The sequence below is a fragment of the Megalobrama amblycephala genome, linkage group LG18 (genome assembly GCF_018812025.1).
Source record: "Megalobrama amblycephala isolate DHTTF-2021 linkage group LG18, ASM1881202v1, whole genome shotgun sequence".
Classification (NCBI taxonomy): Eukaryota; Metazoa; Chordata; class Actinopteri; order Cypriniformes; family Xenocyprididae; genus Megalobrama; species Megalobrama amblycephala.
The window spans coordinates 2,406,400-2,431,458 of record NC_063061.1 but is presented as its reverse complement, the minus strand read 5'-3'; the positions used below and the strand labels follow the sequence as shown (position 1 = coordinate 2,431,458).

At 40.4% G+C, this 25,059-nt stretch overlaps 1 protein-coding gene across 1 annotated transcript; it reads right to left on the bottom strand.

Annotated features, from left to right (window-relative positions):
- Nucleotides 1–677: 677 nt before the first annotated feature.
- Nucleotides 678–23,741, bottom strand: larp1 (La ribonucleoprotein 1, translational regulator). Its single transcript, XM_048167294.1, has 19 exons — nucleotides 23,224–23,741; nucleotides 14,452–14,513; nucleotides 13,593–13,658; nucleotides 13,303–13,450; nucleotides 13,058–13,192; nucleotides 12,661–12,813; nucleotides 11,945–12,107; nucleotides 10,659–10,803; nucleotides 10,406–10,577; nucleotides 10,171–10,328; nucleotides 9,428–9,799; nucleotides 7,100–7,223; nucleotides 4,929–5,134; nucleotides 4,741–4,847; nucleotides 4,413–4,570; nucleotides 4,183–4,327; nucleotides 2,898–3,007; nucleotides 2,690–2,817; nucleotides 678–2,248 (listed from the first exon to the last, which is right to left on the bottom strand). The coding sequence occupies exons 1-19, from the start codon at nucleotides 23,477–23,479 to the stop codon at nucleotides 2,048–2,050; spliced, it is 3,009 nt and encodes a 1,002-aa protein (XP_048023251.1). The 5' UTR covers nucleotides 23,480–23,741; the 3' UTR covers nucleotides 678–2,047.
- Between the last annotated feature and the right edge of the window lie 1,318 nt (nucleotides 23,742–25,059).

Here is a 25,059-nt window from a genome sequence, read left to right as displayed (position 1 = left end):
TATTCCAAGTTTATAACTTTACAATTCTTAATTTTTTGTCTTGCAATTGCAAGTTTATCTGGAAATTCTGTCTTAGAATTCAGAGTTTACAACTCGCTATTCTGATCTTTTTTCCTCAGAAATGAGGGGGAACAAGTCTGAATACAGAGATATAAACTCAAAATTATGTTTTATTCTGTGGCAGAAACCAGCTTCCGTACTTTTGGACAAGAACTTGACTGCCAACCAGGGCTATATCCCAAAAGCACCGGGTGAAGTGTGAGCATGTCCGAGTCGAACACTGTGAAAATGAAGAATCCATTCTCATCGTGTTCAGAAAGAAACACTAAAGGTTTACAGAAGAGTTCAACAGCTGATTTAAGGTTTTTGGGCATTTTAAATATTTTTTGTTTATTAAAAGCAAAATTACAAATCACACTAATAAGCAAATCACATCTGCCTATAACTCAGATGAAGTGTTATGATACAAGATATGATTCAAGTATTTTACAGTTTCCATTTTTCTTCTCTCAATAAGCCGAATATATGAGTCATGGTAATGAAATATTAACAGTTGTAATGGATCACATACAGGTATCGATATGGCTTTATGAATGATTTTGCCTGTTCCCAGTAATCCGAGCCATTGACCTCTGAAGCAGCACAACACCCTCCTGTACACGTCATGAACGAGACCGTTTAGTTGAATAAAAGCTTTAATTATATCAGTGATCACAAGAATGTTCTCATCAAGGTTTGACCACAGCTACTCTGAATGAAGAAGCCCACCGGGGGAAAACAGGGAGAGGGAACAGCTAAATGTTTGCCGCAAGTTAATATGAAATAAAATTGAAATCCAAATACTACCAGAAAGAGCGTGACCAAAGGCATTCTAGCAAACAAATGGGCAGACGTTCATACGGCAGCCAAATTCAAAGTGAAGTCCCATAAATTAGAATATTGCTTATGATCCAAATGCGGTCAAATGCATCGTGATAATCAAAAGGTTTGCCTTTCTTCACATGATTCCAGTTGAAACCCTGAGGTCAGTTTCCCTTTAGTCAGACCGACATGCTGTTTGTATGAAGAAAAGCAGGAAGTGATACTAAAACATACCCATAATAACTCAAAACGCATTAGGGGCGAGCATAAAAAAGGTGAACACGTAAGGCAAATATATCTCTATAAACAATAAATGACACGTACAGCCAGGTGGTGTAATGTCTCTTAATTCTTGAATTCATATGTACACTAGGATCAACACTCTGGTAATGACTCCCGTTCGCACGAGATCTTGGAAATCTGCCGGTGGACGAGCGACGGGAACAGAGCTCGGCTTCACGTCTCCGTCCGGTTCGTCCACGGCTCTTCCCGTCCTCGAGCTGAGGAATGATTCGTCCATGTGAACACAACTGACCGCTGAAGGTAAGAGTCGTCGTCTTCTGTAACAGACCGTGACACTTGGAAGCAAGCGAGAGGATTTGGCAGGCGGGACATTAGTGTCACAGTGATGGCCAAAGCTTACGACCCCCCGAAAGTTATTTGCTATAGACCCCCGAAAAACCGGTAACATAAAATCATCTCGCTCAAACAACTGCAGATCTAGAGTATTTGCATTATTCTCTGTGTTTGCCTCATCCAGTACCTAGTCTAGTCAAGAGCAATCTGATCATCATCATCATCATCATCATCATCGTTCAACACAATCTTTACGCCCTACAAGGAAAGAAAATAAAAATCATGGTGGAATCACGCATCGTTCAGCCAAATAAAACAGTGAGTCCACTGAGGATATAAAGCAGAAAGATTCAACAAAAGCCTTTTTGTACCCCAATGATACAACAGGAATAAAACTTCAAAGTCTTTAATAAAAGAAAGAATGGAAGAATTTCTCATGCCCTCTGCTGTCCGTTTCTGATACACGAATGCTGTGAACGAGGGGAAGATGGAAGAGCCTTGATTTGACAATCGTGAGCCATTCGTTGGCAAGCCGTTGTGTCATGCTTGTGTGGTCGGTCGGTCGGTCGGTCTGACCCGCAGCGGAGCGCCGTGAGGGCGAGCGGCCCACTCATTTCGGAGGCTTGGCGTCTGCCGCAGCTGTTCGCTGGCTCGGGGTTTTGGCATCATCTCTGGTGGGAGGAGCTCCAGCGGAGAGGGCGGGGCCTGAAGCGCCCTGTGTCTGGGTTCGGCTAGACGGCTGGGAAGGATGGCGGCGACGGCCATCGCCACTGGAAGGGTGTCTCTTACGCCCACCTTCATCCATGGGCGGCTGAAGGGAGGAAATAAAACACATGGTTTGGTACTTAAGCATCACCTTTCGATGGTTTCAGCCACGGAAGAATAATAATAATAATAATAATAATAATAATAATAATAATAATAATAATAATAAAGTAAATGCAACTTTTTCTCACGCATTTCTAACTTTCTTCTCTCACAATTCTGACTTTTCCCCCTTGCATTTCTGACTATCTCAATTCTTTGTCGTGCAATTCTGACTTTATAATGGGGAACTGAAGCATCTCTACGTGAAGTCAGCCAGGAAGGAAAAATGTTTCAGACACAAACTGACTTCTAACATGATAAAAATCCAAAGACAAACATTTTCCTTTATAATAATGCAAGCAATGTGCATTATGAAATAAACCTCATTCATTTCATGCTTGAAAACGACAAATGAAACAAGAAAAGCACTTGACTGCCGACTCACATCCACTCTGAAGTCTTCCAGACGCTTGAACTTGCTCAAATGCACCTGCAGCTTGGGGTCGATCTCCATGTTCTTTGTTTTCGAGTATTTAAGAAAAGCCCAGAACTTCTCGAGTCCATACAGCTGGCCTATCGGGGCACATGAAGGAGAAATAAACAAGAGCTCCACATGGATTTCAGAAATGCATCTGTTGTTTGCAAAGACTGACCTGCTTCATAGTCTTTAATGGTCTCCTCTTGGAAATCTTTAAATATGTCCGGCCGGAACTTCCTCTCAAGTCCATAGCTGTAGAACCTGAAGAGACACTCCAGACCGTACCTGAGAAACACAACACAATGCTGTCAATTCAGAACATCAGTGACCATATTTAAAAACAAAACACCACATTAAAAAAAGCAATTCATGCATTTAATTTTGTGCTCATTTGCTATATCCAGCAAAGTAAACCATTAGATTGAAGGGTGATTCTCACAAAACTATTTTCTGCATTTTCTTTTTTCCAAGTTAAATTTAGGTGTCTTTACAAAAAAGGGACATCGACACTCCCAAAGGACACCAAATAACCAAATGATATAAAAAGAAGTCCATAATTCATAAATTGCCCATGAAAAAAACATTACAGAAAAAAAAGAAAGTTTCAGATTTCATTGTGGGATTGAATCAGAGCATTTGATAGTGTCCACTGAGGTTTCGGACACCACTAAAAATAATGCCCTGTTTAAGGGTATAAGGGCGATTTGGGACACAGGACAGAGCTCTGCTTCCATTGCCTGCAGCGAGTAAAATATATCCGACAAAGAAACACGCATGCATGAGTAAAAGCGCAGGACACCGAAAGCACTGTGGCATTATTTTAATTTTTGATTATTTTAATTTTTAAAGGGGAGGGAATGGTCAAAAAGCAGGGTAGGACGCTTCTGGACACGTGATTTTTAAGTTCTGTCATATTATTCAATTACAATTATATTGTTTTAGTTTTTTTGTGCCGTGGTATCGATATCGAGGTATTGTAACGAAGTCAGAATTTTGGTATCGTGACAACACTACTCACGAGTGCTTACTGAATGACACCTGTACGTCCCGCAGTCGTCTGTACCTCGATTACAATTCACATCCATCAGAACTTTACTAGACGCTGGTTTGCTTTATCCAGCTGAGAAACGCTGCTCATCTGGCCGTACAGCAGTGTTCTGTTCAGTCTGTAAAGGGTTAGAATAGAAATTTCCGCCTACCAGGGTTACAGGTGTGATAAACTCCCTACTCCCAAGATCATCTAACTGTGTGACGTAAACTACAATAATGCCGCAATTTTGTGTGCTTCAGTAATTTATTTGCATTATCTTATTTCAACGTGTTAATGAGCGCATGTGTTGAAGCGTTAACGTCGACAGCCCTAAAACAGATGTTGATTAAAAGTTTAAGAGCTTGATTCAGATAGCAATTAAAATCCCCTTCCTGAGCAATAATTCCTGTTCAAATAAAACCCATCATACCTGTATCCTTCCTTTCCATCCTCCACCACCAGCTGTCTGAATTCCTCGTACATCTTTCTGTTGAAGTGATCCCGCAAGAAGAATGACCAGAAGCGAAATAACGTGTTCATTTCCTGAGACTGTCCGATGCCCAGCCGCTTCCGCTCTGCAGGGACGAGAAAGAGGCAGGTCAGGTGATTAGGACGGGTGTGTGCTAACGTACGACGGCCTGTGGCTGCTGTGGAACCCACCGTTGAGGCAGCGTCGCCGGTACTTGTGGTAAACGTGTTGCGTGAAGCCGTTCTCCTTCAGTAACTCGTGCGAGGGGTGCTGGAACTTGGGAAGAGACTGAGGCGTGCAGCCGTAATTACCCATCGCCGCGGTGCCTTCTGACGGACTCGCGTTTGAGCTGAGAGAGAACGACAACAAAAGACAATGTGATCATCCCTGATGCGAAAGGCAGAACACACAAACATAGGCATCAGTTTACATGCATGTATGCGCACTGCTGTTCAAAAGCTGCTGAGAAAACTGGGAAAGTTTTGTTAACTTCAGACGAAACCGATGCAGTCGTCTCACCTGACCGAGGCGGTGCGGGAGCGGTGCTCTCTGGAGTCCATCACCCAGCCCACATGACACTCCATGGGCGGATTGGAGCTGTGCCGCGTCTTTCTTTTGCGAGGGGTCTGAAAGAGGACAGAAGCGTGATTGAGACGTTCTCTGCCGAGCGACGCTCTGTGCAGCGCTGGACGAGAGCTCATACGCACCTTAGCATCGAGCGGCCGTCCTTCCTTCACCACAGGGTAGAAGCGGGGCGTCTGCGTGGGGTCCTTCAGCCGCGGGGTGCGAGGCGTCCGGGGTGTGCGGGCACTGCGGTAGTTGGGCGAGTCAGGCACTGTAGTCGGAAGAGAGCGAGCGATAGCCGACGGTTCAGGGGCGCCAAACAGTTTGTTGGCCAAGGCTTCCGTGGGGACTATGGGAGAGAAAACACTCATGGTTAAAAGCCCACATCACAGTCAAGTTATACAGGATGCTTCTAATGACTGAATGAGGTCACCATGCAAAAATAAAACCTTAACGTCCCAAGAAGAAACACTTGGCTGTGTGTGACACTTTTACATTTTCATGATGTGAAATTAATGGACAAAACATCTGATTTGTTGAAACAGATCTGTGCATTAGTGTGAATGCAGCCCAATATGTCATCTGTAATAAATGATAATGCAGACACTTAAAGCACTTGTTTATGGTGTTCCCCTTTTTTTACCTGACATTTGCTTGTGTTTTGAAGCTATTTTAAGTTCAGTATGCAATCGTTTTCACTTATTAATTTGTAATTATTGTAAAAAGTACTTATTTAATGCAAATGCAGCAAGTTAGAATGGGATGATGATTCCCAGAGTCGGATCGATGTGTGTGACACTTTTGTGTTTTCATGATGTGAAAATAATGGACAAAATATCTGGTTATTTTGAAACCTAATGTCATCAGTAATAATCAAACAGCAATAATGCAGAAAAATCCCTGTCTGGAAACTTTCAGACACTTAAAGCACTTGTTTATGGTGTTTCTTTGTTCCCCTTTTTTAACCAGACATTTGCTTGTGTTTTGAAGCTATATTAAGTTCAGTATAATGAAGAGGTAACAATAAAGAGAACATGCTGGTGGATATTCTGCTAATATTAAAAACTCATGCTTCATCCTGGAATGGACTATCTGAACATGCTGTATAGATTTTTAACAGACTTGTCACAGATTTGTCATGGTAGTCACCCACTTCAACCACTAGTCGGCGCTGTTGGAATACATGAGAGGCTTAGGCTTAATCGTTGCAAACATTGGGATGTCAATTAATAAACATTTGTTGACACAAACTATTTTAAACAGGGATGTAAACCACGAGTACTCGAGTAACTCTGGTACTGTTTTGACAAGTAAACAACTAGATTGTGCAACCCCTGTCTTAAAGTGATCGATCACTTGCCCAAAGCTTTTCTCACCCTCAAGCCATCCTAGGTGAATATGACGATCTTCTTTCAGACGAACACAATAGGAGATATATTAAAGGTCCCGTTTTTCGTGGTTTTTTGAAGCTTTGATTGTGTTTATAGTGTGCAATATAACATGTGTTCATGTTTCGCGTGTAAAAAAACACAGTATTTTTCACATAATTTACTTATCTGTATACCGCTGTTTCCACTGTCATAAAAACGGGCTGATGACTTCCTTGTTCTATGAAGTCCCTCCTTCAGAAATACGTAACGAGTTCTGATTGTGCCAGCGGTTCCTGTGTTGTGATTCGACAGCAGTTTAGCGCATCTTGCCCGGAAAGGTCACGCCTCTTACCATAACGTGGAGATGCACGCGCTCAGTGTTATTGTAAACATGTCTTTAATTTTACCCTATCAATCTGAGCCGGAATCAGACCCGGTGATTGGACTGCGGGATGAAAATAACAGCGTTTCGACGACATGGCGACAAACACACTCTACAAACGCAACTCTTGTGTATTCCTGTGGGCGGAGGTTAGTCAAAAAACTGTTTTAGTGACGTCATTAAAGAAGGAAGTAGAGGGATGTAGTCCAAACTGGCCGTTCGATGTAGGCGACTTCTGTTAAATAAAATATCTCGCTTGGCATTGAACTTTGAGCTTTAACATTTTACAGATTTTATTTATACTCTAACAACAACATTACACACTAACTAAAGTTTGAAACATGGGATCACGAAAAACGGGACCTTTAATAAATATCCTGGGGGTCAAAATCTCGACCCCCATTAACTACCATTATAAAGCTTGGAAGAGACAGAATATTATTAATATAACTGATTGTGTTCGTCTGAAAGAAGAAGAGTAAATCATTGGATACTTTTCATTTTTAAGGTGAACCATAAGGAAGTAAGCGGTGTTTTTCTGTGGTGTGGAGGTCAAACTCACTCTGCTGGGGTCTCGGCGGTCCTGGAGGAACCTCCTGGTTGGGGTCGACGGGCGGCTCAGGGGTCAGACAGTCAAACTGCTCTCTGCTGATCAGGTGCACCTTCTTGAAGTTCTCCACTTCTTGCTGTTACGACAATGTACAACAGTTACAACATTTCCAAGCACATGCTATAATCAAACAAGAACACTCACACACTCCATATATTCCATCAGGACAACGAAAGAGGCAAAGCATTAACGCTACTCACGTGACGCCACAACGACACACTCAACATCTCGCTCGTACCTGTGAGCCGAAGAGATCCATGAACCCCAGAGCTGCCGGTCAAACAGCAGTAAACTGAAGCTAACGCTAACTGGCTTTTCTAGCAGCACTGCTGGCCTTACTGGACGCGGCACGTGAACGGCACAAAGAGCGCCACACAAAAGAACACAACAAACACTCTGGTGCAAGACCATTCTGTCCTGCCCTGTCCAGAAACACTACGCCAAAGGACACACTCTCACTGCCCATGAGAAGAAAAGCAGCACATGAGAATGGACACACACCCAGAACCGGACAGAATCAAACTCATCTGGACACATGACAGAGAACACAATGAACATCAGTCCAGCGACTCCACCTCAGATCTGCTGTAACCACTCAAAAAACATCAATGAACACATTTATGACACAGCTGGCGATGTCACATGACCCTTCAGTACTGATTTAAACTAAGATCTCTCAATGTTGTGGATGAAAACACTGAATGGGATGTAAAAATAAGGTTGGGAAACGTTTCAAACTGCCTCAAGCTACCTATTGTTAAACGCTTTAAAGTCGCCATGAAATCAAAACATTTTGTTGAGTGTTTAATATAAATGATTTATCGCTGCACATCATCATTATTGTGTCAAATTCATGTTCTGGTAATCTTGAATCAGAATATCTTCCTCTTGCAGCATCTCTTCTGTTCTCTGATGATGAGGGCGGGGCAACCTGTCACTCACATGAGATCCACCAATAGCAAACCACAACCATTCAATCAATTCCCCACAGACAAAATCAAGCCCCGCCCTACATTTGTTCTTGTTCCAGAAGCATTTCACTCGAATATACGGCACTATAGAGAAGAAAAGATGAGCGCAACTTCGGTTTCATAACTTTAAGTGCACTACAGCAGTGTTGTCCTGGTTTTTTGGTCGTTTGGATGTACGCAAACAGGAACTAAATTTAACACTCGCCAAGCGCCAAATGAGAGTAAAAAAATCATTATGAAACGGTGTCACTCGCCATGTGGTCAGCAACATTTTAATGAATTCTAACAATGCATGAACGTGAATGACGCTCGAGACAGCTGACGGGCCAGCGCTGCATCGTAACTAAAGTTTAAGCGTTAACAATTTAAATATTAAAGCGCAAGAAGGGAGCTCATTTAGTTATTTTTGCGCCGTGTGGAAAGTTGTGCGCACATCTGAAGCGCACCCAGAAAGCCACGTCTCAGACAGCGTGTGAATACTAAACTAAGTTCGTTTTCTTGCACTTGAATGGAAAATTCACACAAAGTTGTCAAAAAAGTGAACGTAAACAGTTGAGAAAGTAAACGTGTTCAGTATCATTATATTAGATCCATGTGTTCGCTCTTAAAGTGACAGCAGCCTAATATTCCTGCTGATGTCTGCGTTTTTAATGTTAAATCAAACAACAAAGGAGAAATAAATCACTCACTGCTCTCGACAAAATACCTTTAGTAATTTTAATAAGGATTAATTAATAAGGATGTTTAATTCATGCAATGAAGAATAATGCAGTGTTTTACACTTACTTGCTTTATTAAATTTATGTTCCTGTCATATAAACCTGAAAAACACTGTTTATTTCATTTATATCTTTGTTCTATTGTATTTATTTGTGATTTTGCTTCTAATTTGATTATTTGCTCTTGTTTTATTACTGACTGTTTACTTGTCTAATGTTTTGCATTTATATTAGTTAGGCTTGTAATTTGAGCTGTGGTATCGAAATTGGACTGAAGAATTTTCACTTATCTAAAATGTTGGCGTCACAACTGCCTGTTTTCACACAAACAGTTTCATGGCCGGTAAAAAATATTTATGGCCGGTACGTTTTCTCAAGTCACCGGCCATTGGCAGATGTGTCAAAAAGTTAGTTTTATCCCCTGTGCGCAAACCAAACATTTCAACCCAATTCCAATGAACGGAAACGTTATAAATTTCTAACTGGAATTAGTTACTGCACTACTTTTAAACATGACCTTTAGCCCATTCATATACGTGTGAATTTTCTGTGAACTATCAACAGCACTTGTAAACGTGATACCAACCCACCTTGATCATGGCATATTCTGGTTCGTACGTATCGTCCCAGAGGTCTTGTTCATAGTAATAAAGTCCGTCGTTAATGACCTTCACCAGTTCGCTGGTCAGTTTGGAGCGGGAGGTGTGGTTTCCCGTGCGGTCTCCTCCAGGATGCTTGCGCAGGTACGGTGGCGTCTGTGTGACTATGAGAATCTTGTTGACGTCTCGATCATCGATTTCACAGTCCGAGTCTTCATCCGACCAGTCGGTGAAAGTGTTGCGTCGGCCGTCGATCTGGTCCATCTCCTCGTCAAACATGAAGTCCAGCTCCTCGGGCTCGTCCTGCTCCTGCTCGCCTGACGTCGGGCCGGGCTGAACGGGCGTCCGCGCCTCCTCTGCTTTCTGCAAAAGTGACCGAAGATCACCAGAGGGTTAATTATGCAACATGCATCAATGAACTGCAATTAAAACTCAACTACTCAACTTTAGGCAAAACCACGACATCAACTCATTAACATACGGAGAGCTGACTGCTGCAGATATCATCAGTATAAAGTTGCACAGCTGTTATTACAGCGTCCAGCTAGGCGTCGTTACACTTGATCTGCAGTTTTTAATGAGAACTGTTACACAACTAGTGCACTCGACACAACGAGATTAGGTGAATAACCAAAAAAAGAGTCACAAATCGATTCTCTAGTCCATCAATTCCAGAACCAGGAATCAGAGTCGATTCCAAAGTGCCCTAGTGTCTGGCATCCTGCTGTTCTCACCTTGGGTCGAGCCGGTGAAGGCCGAGGCCTCTTCTTGACTTCGATCCACGACTCCGAATCTAGATCCGGAAGACTGGCTGACAGGCCCTTCGGCATCAGCTTCAGGTTGCTCACATCGTCTGTCTTGGGCTGCGCGGGTGTGGAGGCTCTCGGAGAACCTGTTGGGGTCAAATGTTCAGTCAGAACGGCCCTTCGCAAACGCTCACGGCTCTTTTCACCTCGAGCCAGCTCTCACCTGTCTGTTTGTCCACGTTCCTGGGAACAAACTCCGGGCAGTTGATGAACTGAGCAAAATCTGTCTGCGAATGGTCAGGCAAAGCCAGGCCCGGCAGGGGCCATTTTTCAGGCTCGTCCTTGCAGCGGATTTTCATATCCGTGATATCCACTACTTTACTGTCCTTCAGGGCCTGAAAGAAAAGCACACATCACCAATTACAGACACGGTCACTTATAAAGCAGCAGTGCAGCAGGGCCGATGAGGAACCGACCTCTAGTATGAGGCTGACGTCTGTGGTGAGCGCCTGCACGCGGTGGAAGCTCGCGATCAGAGCGACCGGCAGGAAGCCCTCCTGATCCATCTTCCTGCGCAGGAAGAAATCCCTCTCCAGATTGTCAACACTGAAGTAGTATTCACTGCGAAAACAAACAAAGCGTCTCAACACCACAGCGATGGGAGAAAAAGCTTTTCCAAACTTTGAACCAATTGCGTCGTGAGATGATTCACTGTTTTGAAGCGCTCAAAAAGCTGGTCAGAACAGTGTAAATGCAGCCAAAACATGCAGAAAAGCAACTTTTACAAAACAACTGCAAATGTTTTATTGAAGGTATAATCTGCTAAACAAATCCTCTAATACCACTAAATATGAAGTGCCTCAATAATGTGTTATTTTATAAATTGAAGGGTTTGTTTAATCAGACTGATAAGAAACTTAAATATAACCATTTTTTTATTAATCAAATGTGACATTTATTGTGTATAAATTTATAAAACTGATCCGAGATCAGGTAAAAATCATATCTACACACTGGTCAGGGGAGATCACTGAAATTTCTAAATGTTTTGAAACCATAATGACGTAACGAAGCCTCGTTTACTGAAATTATGTGACTTTGGCAGTTTGATGCGCGCTCTGAATCACTGGTTCGAAACACATGATTCGCAGATGTTTCGAAGCTCCCATCACTACATAAACTAATCTCTAAATCACGATTCCTGTTTGTAACTCGTGCGTTTGTTCATGTGGTTTCCCACAGCTCAACTGATGCAGAAATGGGTCACATAAACGAGTGTAAACCACAAACATTGTGGCCAGATTCGTTTGAAAATGCTGTCTTTGAGTCATTGAATCATTCGCTCAATCCAACTTTTTAAAAACAGTAATTACAATTAAATATTTTTTAAATAGACTGCAGCAATTAACATTTTCTCAGAACCCTTATTTGGTTTAGTTCTCTGTTCAGAATCGTGATCTCTGTTTGAAACAAAATAATCCTGATTCTCAATTTATCCAGAATCGTGCAACTCTATTACAAATGATTCGTTTGAATCACTAGATGCATGTCACAATTGCTGAAGTATTCACACACACACATCTCTAGATTGCTTCCTAATCTAGTGGTCTAATAAACCTGACACTGTACACATTATGAATATTGTTGGCTCTTACACCTTTTTGTTACTTTTGTTGGATAAAAGCATCTGTTAAATGCATAAATGCAGATGTATTTGTATTTCTCAGGGAAAGCGTCACTCCCGTTGGCTGGCGTTACTCACATTTGTCTCTTGATGTAGTCCTTGAGCAGGTCATGGTCCACAGCGTACAGGTCAGTACTGCTCATGTTGTCGTAATAGTAGGTCACCGTGCTGTTGAACTTCTGACCACAGGCACCATCCTTTCCATCATAGCCTTTATGGCCGTAGTAGTAGTCATAATGACCTGAGGAGAAACACAACAGGACAATCTGATAAATCAGAAACGATTAAAGTGCCCCCATTAATGGCTTTGGGATATGATCTTCCATGTAGTGTGTAATAAAGCCGTTCGTGAATGTAAAATTTCTGCAAAGTTTCAAAGATCAAAGTGCAGATAAATGGAGTTATTGTCTTCCAAAAGAAAGAACTGATTAGTTTCACTTCCTGCTGAACCTATGTAGGTTTGTATCTAATTTGCATAATGGTGTTCATTGGCTGAACATTGTCTGCTTTGCTCCGCCCTCAATCACTGTAGCTGTGTCTGAGACTGGTAGAGTTTGGTTCGTGTTGTTCATGTCGAAGATATTAAATAGTGCATGTCATATATATTTGTTCTCCAAGATATCAGCATCAGCCACCAAAAAACCCACATTGGTCAATCACTAATCATACTGGCAGACTGTGTTCCTCATGCATTGCTCAGTTTTTGTGAGCGGTCCAACATGTACTCTTCTGACAGCGTGACTTTAGGCCTGGACTTCGTGTTTGTCCAATCAATGGTAGATGAAGGTCACTACCTCTGCCGGCTCCTCTGCCTCGTCCTCTTCCTCGTCCCCGTCCACGGCCGCGTCCCCTGGCAGCGGTTCTGTACGGCGCTCCCTCGCTCTTCACGCTGGACACCTCGTCATGGTCATCCCTCAACTCCTGATCGTACTTCCCACTGTGCCAATCTGAAAACACACACATCAAAAGTGCTGTTTGTGTGACTTTAATGTAAGCAGACAAGATCAAACAACGGAGAAATATGAATAAAATGCAAATATACATTTGTCTTCATTTGTTGTTTGTTTTGTATGGAGTTGATCAAAGATAAAGTAATGACTATTTGCGTCTCATTTGATCAGATATGGCATGTACATAAACCACTCCATGAAGTAAAAAGACACACTTTAAAGCAGAATCGAGTGTAAATACCTCTCAGGTCGTTCCTGCCGCCGGGGGGGATACGATTAGCGTCGAACTGACGCGTGTTGTTCCGGGAGGCCGAGCGCTCACGCGGACCTTCAGACTTCACCTCGATCATGAGAGGAACCCACTTGTGCTTATTTCCTACAACATCATCATCATCATCATCAGTATCTTCAAACAATACGAGCGTTCAATCATTCCCTTTCCAGCTCTTTAAACACACGTAAAGAAACTCAGCTGGCGTTACACACCTCTCTTTTTGTGTCCGTTTTTCTGCGACTCCTCATCAGTGTTTTTATCTTCTCCAGAGTCGTCCGATTTGGCTTTCAGGTTCTCTTTGCTCTCTTCATTTTCCCTCTTTCCTTTGAACTCTCGTTTGACTACTGACTTCTTCACAACCTGACATGTTCATCAAAAGAAATAAAACAATCATGTGGCGCTTTCACAAACTCGTCTGACTTTACACTACAGATGAGCTCTGAATGAAATGGAAACCGTCTTTATTAAGGCAATCTGAATGACTACAGATACACTCTCTTACCTGAACTTCCTTCGTAGCGATCTCTCCAGGTGTCGGCCAGTTGTTCGTATCTCCAAAATCCCCCACCTTCAAAAACATTTGAATGTTAAGCCCGTGTGACAGCAGCTCACACATAAAGCAGCAGTGAATCACAGCAGGCTCGCCTCACGCGATCACACTCACAGCGCTTCAACAGAGACGATAAAAGCACAACTGATGAGATCATCAGAAGCTGGACACCCTATGTCTCTGTTGTTATGAAATTAACATCTAAACGTTCATGCATATAAACGGATTAATCATCTGGATTCAGTCAGATTTACTGAACAGAATCAGTTTGTGTGTAATCATGTGCTTCAGTCTTTCAGATCGATGTGCTGTGTTGTGTGTCATTAAAAAAAAAAAACGACTCGGAGCCGATTCTCTGCTCTTAGCGCTGCGTTTGGGATGTGACTGACATGTGAACGTTTGAACCTGTTAATATGGGCGTATGAAACACATGCACTACTTTTATGCGTGTTGTGAAACAGGCATTAAGACCCGTTCACACCAAGGATGATAACAATAGGAGTCTAAAAATCTTTCAAAATATAAGAATAGCAGAGTCCACAGGACAACTATCACGATAACAGAGAAACAATATCACTGGAATCACTTTCAGAATGATTTTTTTCCAGCTGATGAACAATAAAAACATTGACAGCCAATCAGAATCGATCCTGCTTCAAGAGCTCGAGCAGAACGATATCGTGTGTCGTGTGGACGCTGATGTAGTTATCGTTCTTGCCGTGAACGGGCCGTTTCTTCAATAAATGTAATGTTGCAAACCTGGCGAATAAGTGTAGGGTCCTGTAGAGAGACTCAAGTGAACGCCACTCACCTTTCCTCCTCGTCTCATTCGCGTATTTCCCGCCTTCACAACCTTTGTGGGCCCAGAATGCTCTAGAGAGGCAAAAAACAAAGAGCACAGGTCAATTAAATTACATTTGAACCAATTACAAATAAGTTCAATTATTTATTCCACTAAACTAACAAATGACACTGGCAGTAAAAGTTCAGACAAGCAAAACATGCATCTTGTCTATTTTAGAAACATTACAACAGTAAAGGACGCAAACTGGGATAAAAATTGTTTTTAAAAAAGTGGAGAAAAAGCAAAAAACATGTCTAAAAAGGTGCAAATGGACCAGAACAGAAGATCTGGGTGGAGAAATGAGAGATTCTTTATGCAGTCCAGTGGAATAATTTGTAGAATATTGTTCATTTCTTGTGATGCAAACGCCTCATTAAAAACACCAATCGTTACAATATTTTACTGAATCATGACAAGGTTTGTTGGTTTGTTCTACGATTAAAACTTATGACATACAATTACATTTAATGAACACAAGTAGATTATTTTCCAGGGTTCCCACTCTCTCATGAACACCAGATTCAAGGACACCGTTTATTTTATATCAAGCACCAATTAAATTCACATCCCAGCATATGCAGTGTCATGAAAGACCTCCGACAGTTCTTAACATTTTAACTCTCCTATTGCATTCGCATCCATTTCAAGAGGTACAGAATCATTTGTACATTAATTTTGGAAATATTAAAACCGGTTGCAGCTTTCTTAGTCCTAATGATAATCGTTCCACACTAGTTGTTTCATTTTTTATGAATCATTACTTTAGTAAAAACATAATATTGAAAGAATATTGTAAAAATAAATTTTGCAATTGAGGGAAAAATAAATGATCATAACTGTCAGAATATATATTATAGATATAAGCTTGCACTTCTGAGAGAGAAAAAAAAAAAATGAAGAATTGCAATTTATACATCACAATTCTGACTACTTTAGGGTAGAGAGAGGGAAAACTAACTCCACATAATATGCATAATATTCTTATTAATAAGTAGGGATGGGCGATATGGCAAAAATATCACGATTCATGATTTGATCAAATCTTTTTCATGCTGGTTTTACTATATTGCCATTGACAGAGCAGAAGTGTCACACTAATTTCCCTATATATTAAAAAAGTAGCCTAACATGGTAACAAAATATAAAAGAAAAAAAGAATGACAGACTTTCAGATAAAGTGGATAAAGATAGAAATACAAGTATAAAGTTCTTGTTAAAGCTACTGTATTAAAGAAATTGAAAAAAGTTAATTCTGTCATTATTTACTCAAGTTAAACCTTGTTTTAAACCAGAATAAATTTCTTCTGGCAAACATACAAGTTATTTTGAAGAATGTGTGTAACCAAACAGTAGAGTTTAATAGTAGGAAAGAAAATACTGTTGACGTCAAATGTTTGGTTACTCACGTTCTTCAGAATATGTTCTTTTGTGTTCAGCTCAAGACAGAAACACAGGTTTGGATCAACTTTACAGTGAGTAAATGAAGACAGAATTCTCATTTTTGGTTGAACTATCCCTTTAACCCTTTAACTGTCACCCCCACTTTTTTTTTTTAGACAAGAAAATGCACTATCCAAACTTAAATGGTTGTAATTCAAGAATACTTTGGAGTATAGACATAAGGCTGGTCTTGTTTTAAAGATGAAATTTGGCGGATTATTGTAGATGTGAAATAACTTATGTAAGTGAAACAGAAAAAAAGTTATAGAAGTTTAAGTTTATGAAAATGTAAAATGTAAAAATATAATATTTTATATTTTATATAAAATATATATTTTACAAAACAAGTTTTACTCTAAAGCTGCAAGGAAATCAAAGCCAAAAATCTGAACAAGTTGTGTTCCAAATTTCAGGTTGATATCTCAAAAAATGAGCTTTCAGTAAGATTTTGTTTGGGCGCAGTACCACACTTTTTCACTAGATGACAACCAAGCTCCATTACTGACAATATAAAAGTATAGAAGTATAGAAGTAGTATGGTGAAGTTTGGCAGAATTTGATATGAATTCAGCCTCTAATAAACATAAAAACAACATGTATGTGGGTTATAGATCGCCGCCACAATCATAAATGTATTTTTTTTTCTATTAAAAACATTTTCAGACCTTTTTTTCCTCAAAAAATTGAATGGATGTTATCTTTTGAACTCTTGGCATGAAAACAAACATGTTTCAACCAATCTTTAATGATTTTTCATGTTCATTGCTATTTCAAAATAAATGTCTGAACATGCCTTATGAGTATGAAAATATGCTTGTTGCAAATTGATAAATTACTGCTCCTCTGTAATTTATTTTGAAAATCAGTCACCAAATATGTAAACTAGAGATTCTAAGCTTTCAAATGATATATAGTTTGTCAAGATTAGTTTAGGTTTAGTATAGAATATTACTGTTTTAAATATGTAATGGCAAACGTCCCACCTGTGGGACGGTGACAGTTAAGTCACAGCATGTGCTGTCTGTCCCTTTAAGGCTCATGTGCGCATCTAATATATTGACACGCATTCAACTTCCTCTCAACTGTTTGACTTTCACTATACACTTAACCGATGGTGTAAACAGTATTGTGTATTGACAGTATTAGGAGAATAATATGCAAATGATAACTCCAATAAATGCAATGTTTGACAGGCTTCGGGTGAATCCGCCCAGAAAAGCACGTGTCAGACCAGCACATGGATAAAATATTTAACCACAAGGCTTTAAAACGCATGCAAATAATAAACTTTTGTGATTGTGAATAACTGCAGTGTTCTGTGAGTATAACTCTACCGCTGTGTTAACATGTGATGCGAACGCATGTCGCTTTGTTCTACACAGAGAGGACTGCAACTGACAGGAAGCACTATATGATAGTTCTTCAAAAGCAGATCGTGGAGACCTTTTAATTGTCCACGATCAAAAATCGCACACACCTATAAGAAATGTTCATTTCACAGCTCAAATGTCCAAACCCCGCCTGATAACAAGCAAGGGGAAGTACCGCAATGGAAAACACTCGGAAATAATATTCCAAAACGAATATACTAGGACTAAGAGGGGCATCTTATAATAAATTTTCACAAAATGTATTTCAAATTTAATTCAAGCACTTTCAAAGACCAATATTTAAGCACTTTCCAGTCTTTGAATTCATGTGTCTGAAATCCCAGTGTGGGAACCCTGATTTTCACAACACATCTATCCCAATTACACAAATCTATTTGTTGCGCAATCTTTCTTTGTTGAAGCAGTCTGTGAATCGATCCGACTCTGAATGCTGAGTCACTGTAAGAAAATCATCCACTCGTGCTTCAAGAACTTAGTCCAGATACTGGTTCTTCACAAGACCATCACTGGTGTACCGCTGACAGAGTATGTACTGCATTTGATAAAGCTGATTTACAATTTCAACAATAAATGTGCTGAGCATAGCCTTTGCTGGCTTCAGTGTAGTATCAGTACTTTTTGAACATTTTTACTGTGATCATTTCGGGCACTATAAAAACAACTACAGTGTAATATGCAAAGCACCGTTTTCCATAAAGAAGTGTATTCGGTTGACATTAAGAGATTTAAGTATGGTATCACATGAGTAGCTGTGAATGAAATAAGGTTAGAGACTCCTGCACTAGATAAACTCCAGTAAATGACCTGAAACAAGCTTCAAATCATAGACACGACTACATAAAACTATATAACATTAAGGGAATACTAACAAAGACTAGTATGATATGTGCATTTTTGTCCCAGAATGTTGATTAGGGTCATGTGTTGTTTGTGTGAGGTGGTAATGTGCTGGGTGTGATTCGTCTGTGTCAGCAGACACACGTTCACTCCTCCTCCAGTGTGCAGCGCTGTGAAGACTGAAGCGTGACAGCTGCTCTGAACACACACACACACACACACACACACACACACACACACACACACACACACAGCTCTACTGCTGATATATAGCGTTCCCGTCCCAGTTTCACAATGTACACGTCACATAATAACATGTATGATCTTTAACGTTGTGTTTTGCACCATTTCTTTGGCAAAGCATCTGTAAATTATCAAGCGAATAGTTCCAGTCCTTGATCCTGATTGGTTGATTGTAAATTACTCTGCAAATATTCACCAGTGACCTCATTACATCATTACGTATTCCTGCTGTGCGCTTCTGCAAAAGTAACTTTATTATTTATGTAATGAAGTATGAGTGCTGGCGTTATGTCGTGTCATTCAACTTTAATTCTGAGACCACGCCCTTTCCCGGTCTTCTCATACGGGAGATACGCTGATGTGTGTGTGTGTGTGTGTGAGAAACTCAGAGTTTCTGAAGTGCAGCAGGAATATTATTTACCAGTTTCAGGTACAGTACTGTATGTTCATCAAGCTACACTGTTTAAAGGGTTAGTTCACCCAAAAATTATCATTCTGTCATTAATTACTCACCCTCATGTCGTTCCACACCCGTAAGACCTTCAATCATCTTCAGAACACAAATTAAGATATTTTTGATGAAATCCGAGAGCTTTCTGTCCCTCCATTGACAGCTACACAACTACCACTGTCAAGCCCCAGATTGGCAGTAAAGTAATCATGTGACTGCAGTGGATTAACCTCTGTTTTATAAAGTGACGAGAGTGCTTCGTTTGAGCAAAACAAATTACCACTTTATTTACAAAATATTAATCTCATTCACACAACACACGTGTCATAAACACCTTGGAGATTACTAATTTGTAAATAAAGTGGTAAATTATGTTTTTTTCCGAAAACAAAGCACTCGCGTCACTTCATAAAACTGCAGTCACATGACTGTTTTAATGGTGTCTTTAGTACATTTCTGGACCTTGAAAGTGTTGATTATATTGCTGTCTATGGACAAGTCATAAAGCTCTCGGATTCATCAAAAATACCTTCATTTGTGTTCTGAAGATGAATGAAGGTCTTACGGGTGTGGAACGACATGAGCTTGAGTAATTAATGACATTATTTTCATTTTTGGGTGAACTAACCCTTTACTGACGCTTCTTAAAGGCGAATTCGTGCACTGCCACAAACCGGCTGGATTAAACTATAAGAGCACACAGATGAGAAATAAGCATATTTCACATCTCAGAACTGTTTACCGTCACTGTCAGGGACTATTTTTTCTAGCGGAAGGATGACATTTAATGATTTAGCTTAAAAAAAAACAACAACAACAAAAAACTAACATTAATATATCGTCCCCTTGGAATTATAAGGTTCTGACATGTTTGCCAAAATTGAGTTATTCACATATTCATATTCTGTGATAATTTATTTGCATTATGTGAGGTTTCATTTTTTTTTTTTTTAAGTTATGTACATTAAGAAAACAAAAAGGTTCCATCTACAAAGTCGCACTCTAACTTGGCTCTATAAGGTTGCATCTGCGTGAGCCAATCAGCACTTCCAGTGCACACACGAGGACCAATCAGGATCAGCGTTCTTTGTCATGCTGCCACAATAGAGGAACACAGCCCAGAAAAATGCTAAACCGGTGAAGAGAAGACTAAATAATTCACACTGCGATGTTTATTAGAAACTCATGATCGACTGTTTTATTTATGCTCTTGTAAATGACAGCAGCCCAAATTCAAGGGAATTACAGTCTTTTTGTGTGTGTTGCTGTATCTGATGGCTGAGGAGTTAATTTCAGTTAGACCCCACACTAAACTATGTTAGCCAGCAGCGTTATTGAGAGGATAGATTCGGGTTTTGTAGTCAATTTGCTTATTTTCAGTCACATCATTGTCATATGAGGGAAAGTTATGTATATATTAGTTTATGTTTTAACCTGGATCCATCCTGTGAGCTTGTACAGAATGTACAGAACCTGATTTTGCAGAGTTCAACATATTCCTGGGTCAACATTTTTGTTGATCCTGGAACAACATTCAAATCAACCAATCAGATTTGAGAGAAGTTTACAGATTATGTCAAGTTTAGGCTTAAAATCATGAATTGGTGCTTCAACATCAGTGTTATTCATCTATCATTTCCCTCTGATTTTTGGGATAACTTATGGGTAGGGTTAGGTTTAGGGCTAGGAATAGGGTTAAGACTAAATTTTCAGACTGGAATGTTGTTCCAGGATCAACAAAATATGTTGCCCCAGGAACGCATCTAACTCGGCAATATCAGGACGTGCGAAGCTCTCTACGCATACTGGATTAAAGTGTAGATTAGGTGAGATGAAATGTTACATTTTACATTGTCGGTAAAAACTGGGTTTTACATAGTTGAAGTAATGTAAATATTTTAAAATGTGAAATATTTTGAATTATATGTAGTCAGTGAAACATTTTTCAATGTTTGTTAAACACCTTTACTGAAGCATCGTCTGTTTTCTTGCAGTTTTTTAGTCTTAAATTTTACAATATAAAGCCTTAAAGGTCAAATAGTCAATCATTTAATTGATGGGGTCTTAATTACAACAGTAAATAAAGGAATAAAGTCCTGCTCAGATGTGTTACAGAAGCTGCTTTCTGTCTAAACAAGAGGAAACAAACTTGAATGTGTTAAATTACCCACCATATTCCGACCTAAATTTAACATCTGCACTGGACAAAAGATTTAGCACTGCCTTTTATGCTTAACTTGAACAAGAGAAAAAAAACACTCATTTAAAATATGAAATGTCATAAAAACCATTAAATTGAACTTTTTCATGCATGTCAACACATCGTTACAATACTATTTTTGTGTTTTAAAACAAATAAGCAAACTGTTGGTGTTTCTTGAAAATTATTGTTTCAATCAATTTTTTGTCAGATAGAATCTTATAATTAAAAAAGTGTTTTTTTTAGAATTAGAAGGTTCTATCTGCGTTTGACCCGTTCCAAAAATCCCCATTTACAAATCTGAGAGGGTTTTGATATTGTACATTAAGGTCATGTTTGAAAGAAACTTGTTCCTCATATAGTTTCTACTATAAGAAAATGCAAAAACTTTGAGGGTCAGTATCTCAAAACTGCTCAGAACGCAGACAGAACCCTATCATTCCAAGGGGACGATATATACTTTAATTTATGTATTGTGTGTGGTAACAGATATATAGTCACAAGCCGTGGTTCACAGTGAACTCAGCGGCTCTCAGCTCTTCTAAATTCACTGTAAACCACGGCATCTTGGGTATTATTGCTTTGTCGTGATATGGCTGATTGTGCAGATCAAACCGTATTTAATACTGTTTCGTTCACACACAATCAGCTGTTTTCAGCGGATCACTTTTTTTAACAGGTTTAACAAGCATTTGGGACCAGTTACGCATTGCAGTAATATTACAACATCTCACTAGATTTGTAATGACACGTTTTCACAGAAACTGCAGTTTTCCTCCAAAATGAAAGTTCAACTCTTGCAAGTGAAGAAACCAAGATTGTAAAGCTAAATAATTGGCTCTAAGTTATGAAACTCACTTATTAACATCTTACAGTCCAGTTGCATTACAACAGTAACATATTGCAGTTAGAAATAATAAAATTCACCCCATATATATATATATATATATATATATATATATATATATATATTAAAAATACCACACAATGCTAATGCAATTTACTAAAGTCACCAAACAATCATTAGCATGCGAAGTGAACTCTCAGCTGTCATGATGTTGGATTCACTAATTATCATCTGCATTAGCATGAGCAGCGCATAAGAACTCCAGTCAATCAATCCGCACGTGAACGCGGAGCGTGATCACATGGCACAAACCACGTTGCCTTCATGCAGTGGAACTCTGGGATTGATAGCAGCTCCACAAGCCCTTTATTACATCATTTTCAGCTGCTGAAATAAAGCTGTGCGAGGATGTCCGCGCGCGTGCTTGCAATCCCATTCATGTGTCAATCAAACAGACGAACATTCACCTGAGAGGAGCTAGCAGAAGCTAACCGCTAGCGGCTAACAGACGCGCGCACGTGCATTAAACACCACGAGAGACTCAAACTGTCACGAGCATCGCTCGTAAAAACACCATTTTAAGCAGATACGCGACCGAAAGCGCTTTAACGCGAATTCGAGCGAGATCGCGACGAACACGTGGAGCTCACACGTGTCGTTCCATAACAAAACGGCAGATAATCGCGCGATTACAACACAACACCGTAAACAAATGCATCCCATCTCGTCTGACAGCGTCATGTAAAACGACAAACAATGTGTTTTTCGCAGCTCGTGAACTGTATCAGCCCCGGCCTGTCAGACGAGCTCGCGCACGACAGGCCGCTAATGCTAATGCTAACACGATAGCCATTTGTTCTGAAAAGCGATGAAGGTGAACAACAACAAGGCGTTCTGCGTCTCATCTGAGACTTCAATCTCACATTATATCGTTTGTTTTGCACCCCCATCACGCGCTTATACTGTATTCGCCCTGAAACAGACGCGAGGCCTACAATATGCTGTCATGTGTGAGAGAAACACGATGAACATCGTCTGACATCTTCACACTAATCTATGAAAACGGCCGTTATTATTTTTTTTTAAATAAATGTTCGGTTACATTTGAATGTTCTGAAACCGTTAGTCCAACTGAAATATTTCAACGGTCACATGGGGTTTAAAAACGAGGACGTTATTAAAGAGCAGTTAAATAGATAACGTTCCATTAACGTTGCTGTGGGAACGTTTGTTCAACACTGTGCGAGAACGTTCCCTCACAGATGAGCCTCGCTCGGTTTGCGGTGTTAAATCTGAGGCACAAACACACTCTCATTGGCTTGGTACAGACCGTGCAGCGTTTGTCCGTTGACGCCGCTCATCTTCTTCGTCCACGGGTTCACCTTGGGCGGCGGTGCTTCAGTAAACTCCTTCTTACAGGCGTCTTCTTCGCTCTCCTGGTTCAGGTTCTCCTTCGCCTGGCTGTTGCTCTCATCCTTCGCCCGTTTCAGGCTCTGCTCCTTCAGCGCAAACCCTCCTCCCTCGCCGCCCTCCTCCGGCTTCAGCAGCGGGTTGTTCGGCAGGAGAGTCTCCACCTCAGTGGCCATTTCTCCTCTAACAAACACCCCTCAAATCCGCCGCAATGTGCTGCCAAAAAGATCGGTTGACGTCCAGCGGGAGCCTCTCGACACTCTCCACTCCACCCCTAGACTAAAAAGGCTTCAGTCTAAGACGCAGAGTGGTTAATTACAATTAAAACATGTAAAAGAACGCCTGGAACCTTTAAAACGACGGACTAGTCTTCGCTACTTACGGCAATGTGAAAGAACCACGCGCTGTACGTGAGCGCGCACGTACGCGTAGCGGGGCGTGGCGACGACAGGCCGCGACGCCACGTGACTGTCTTGCATATATAAAAGGAGTTCTTTTTTTTTGTCATATTCGTTTGGATAAAAGGGCACGTTCCTCTATTTATTATTTCCTTTTATATTTCCTTTTTTTAGTTCTTTAAGAAAAAAACTCTTGCTGATAATACCCACAATTATGATAACTAAGATTTTTTTTTAACTTAAAATAGGTGTTTATTATAAATACATTTTAATGAATTCGTTTATATTTATTTATTTAAATTTATTTATAATAAATTTTATACTTTTTTTTGCATAATATGTGTATAGTATGTGATGATGAATGCAGCCCTCTTCTCTGATGACATGTTTACTGGCATGAGGGCGGGGCAACCTGTCACTCACATGAGATCCACCAATAGCAAACCACAACCATCCAATCAATTCCCCACAGACCAAATCAAGCCCCGCCCTACATTTGTTCTTGTTTGAGAAGCGTTTCACTCGGCACAATAGAGAAGAAAATATACACTGCAATTTGCATTTCATGCCAGCATTAAGGGTTTTGTTGCCATTATGGACACTGTAAAAGCTGGAGACGGATAATTTAAGGAATATATCCGTGCGAACGCAGGAGACTAGAAACACAAGCTCATGTAAAGATCTTTTCCAGCAAAACTGATGAAGGTGTGCTCACACTAGACTCACGCCATTTGGTTCTGTTCTCTGTTTGTTGATGATGTTGGACAGCAAGAATGTTGTGACAGTTGGTCGGTGTTGTATTTGTCCCGCCCCTCCTCCGCTCTGATTGGATGGCTGGCTAAAAAGTGACAGTGATGAGCGCAGCGTTTTAACATTTGAACATTATTCAACTCGAGGCGACTGGTAAAAAACGGCAAGCACTCAGCACTTGAGCGTGAAAAAGACGCTCAGCGCCTCGTTGCGCTCCTGGCGTTTAAAAAACGCGGCACTCCCGTTGAAAACAATTGAAAAGTACACTAGCCGTTGCAAAAAACACTTCGGTGGACACATGGCCTAAAAGTTTGCATGCTTCTTTAGAATCATGTGGCACTGCATGCCAATTTTCAAGTCAATCGGACTAACTGTGAAGTAGTTATAGCCATTTTCAAGGTTTTTTTCCCGTTATAGCGCCAACAAGTGGCCAGTCATCACGTCCTTTTTCACGCGACCACAGAATGAGCTCTTACACAGGTGTACCAAATGTGGTGAAAATATCTCCTTCCGTTCATGAGTTTTAGTGGCTCCGCCCACCTTGAATGTCTTGGCGGCCCATAGGGACCATAATTTGGAATTTCAACTTTTTTTTTTTTTGGATAATT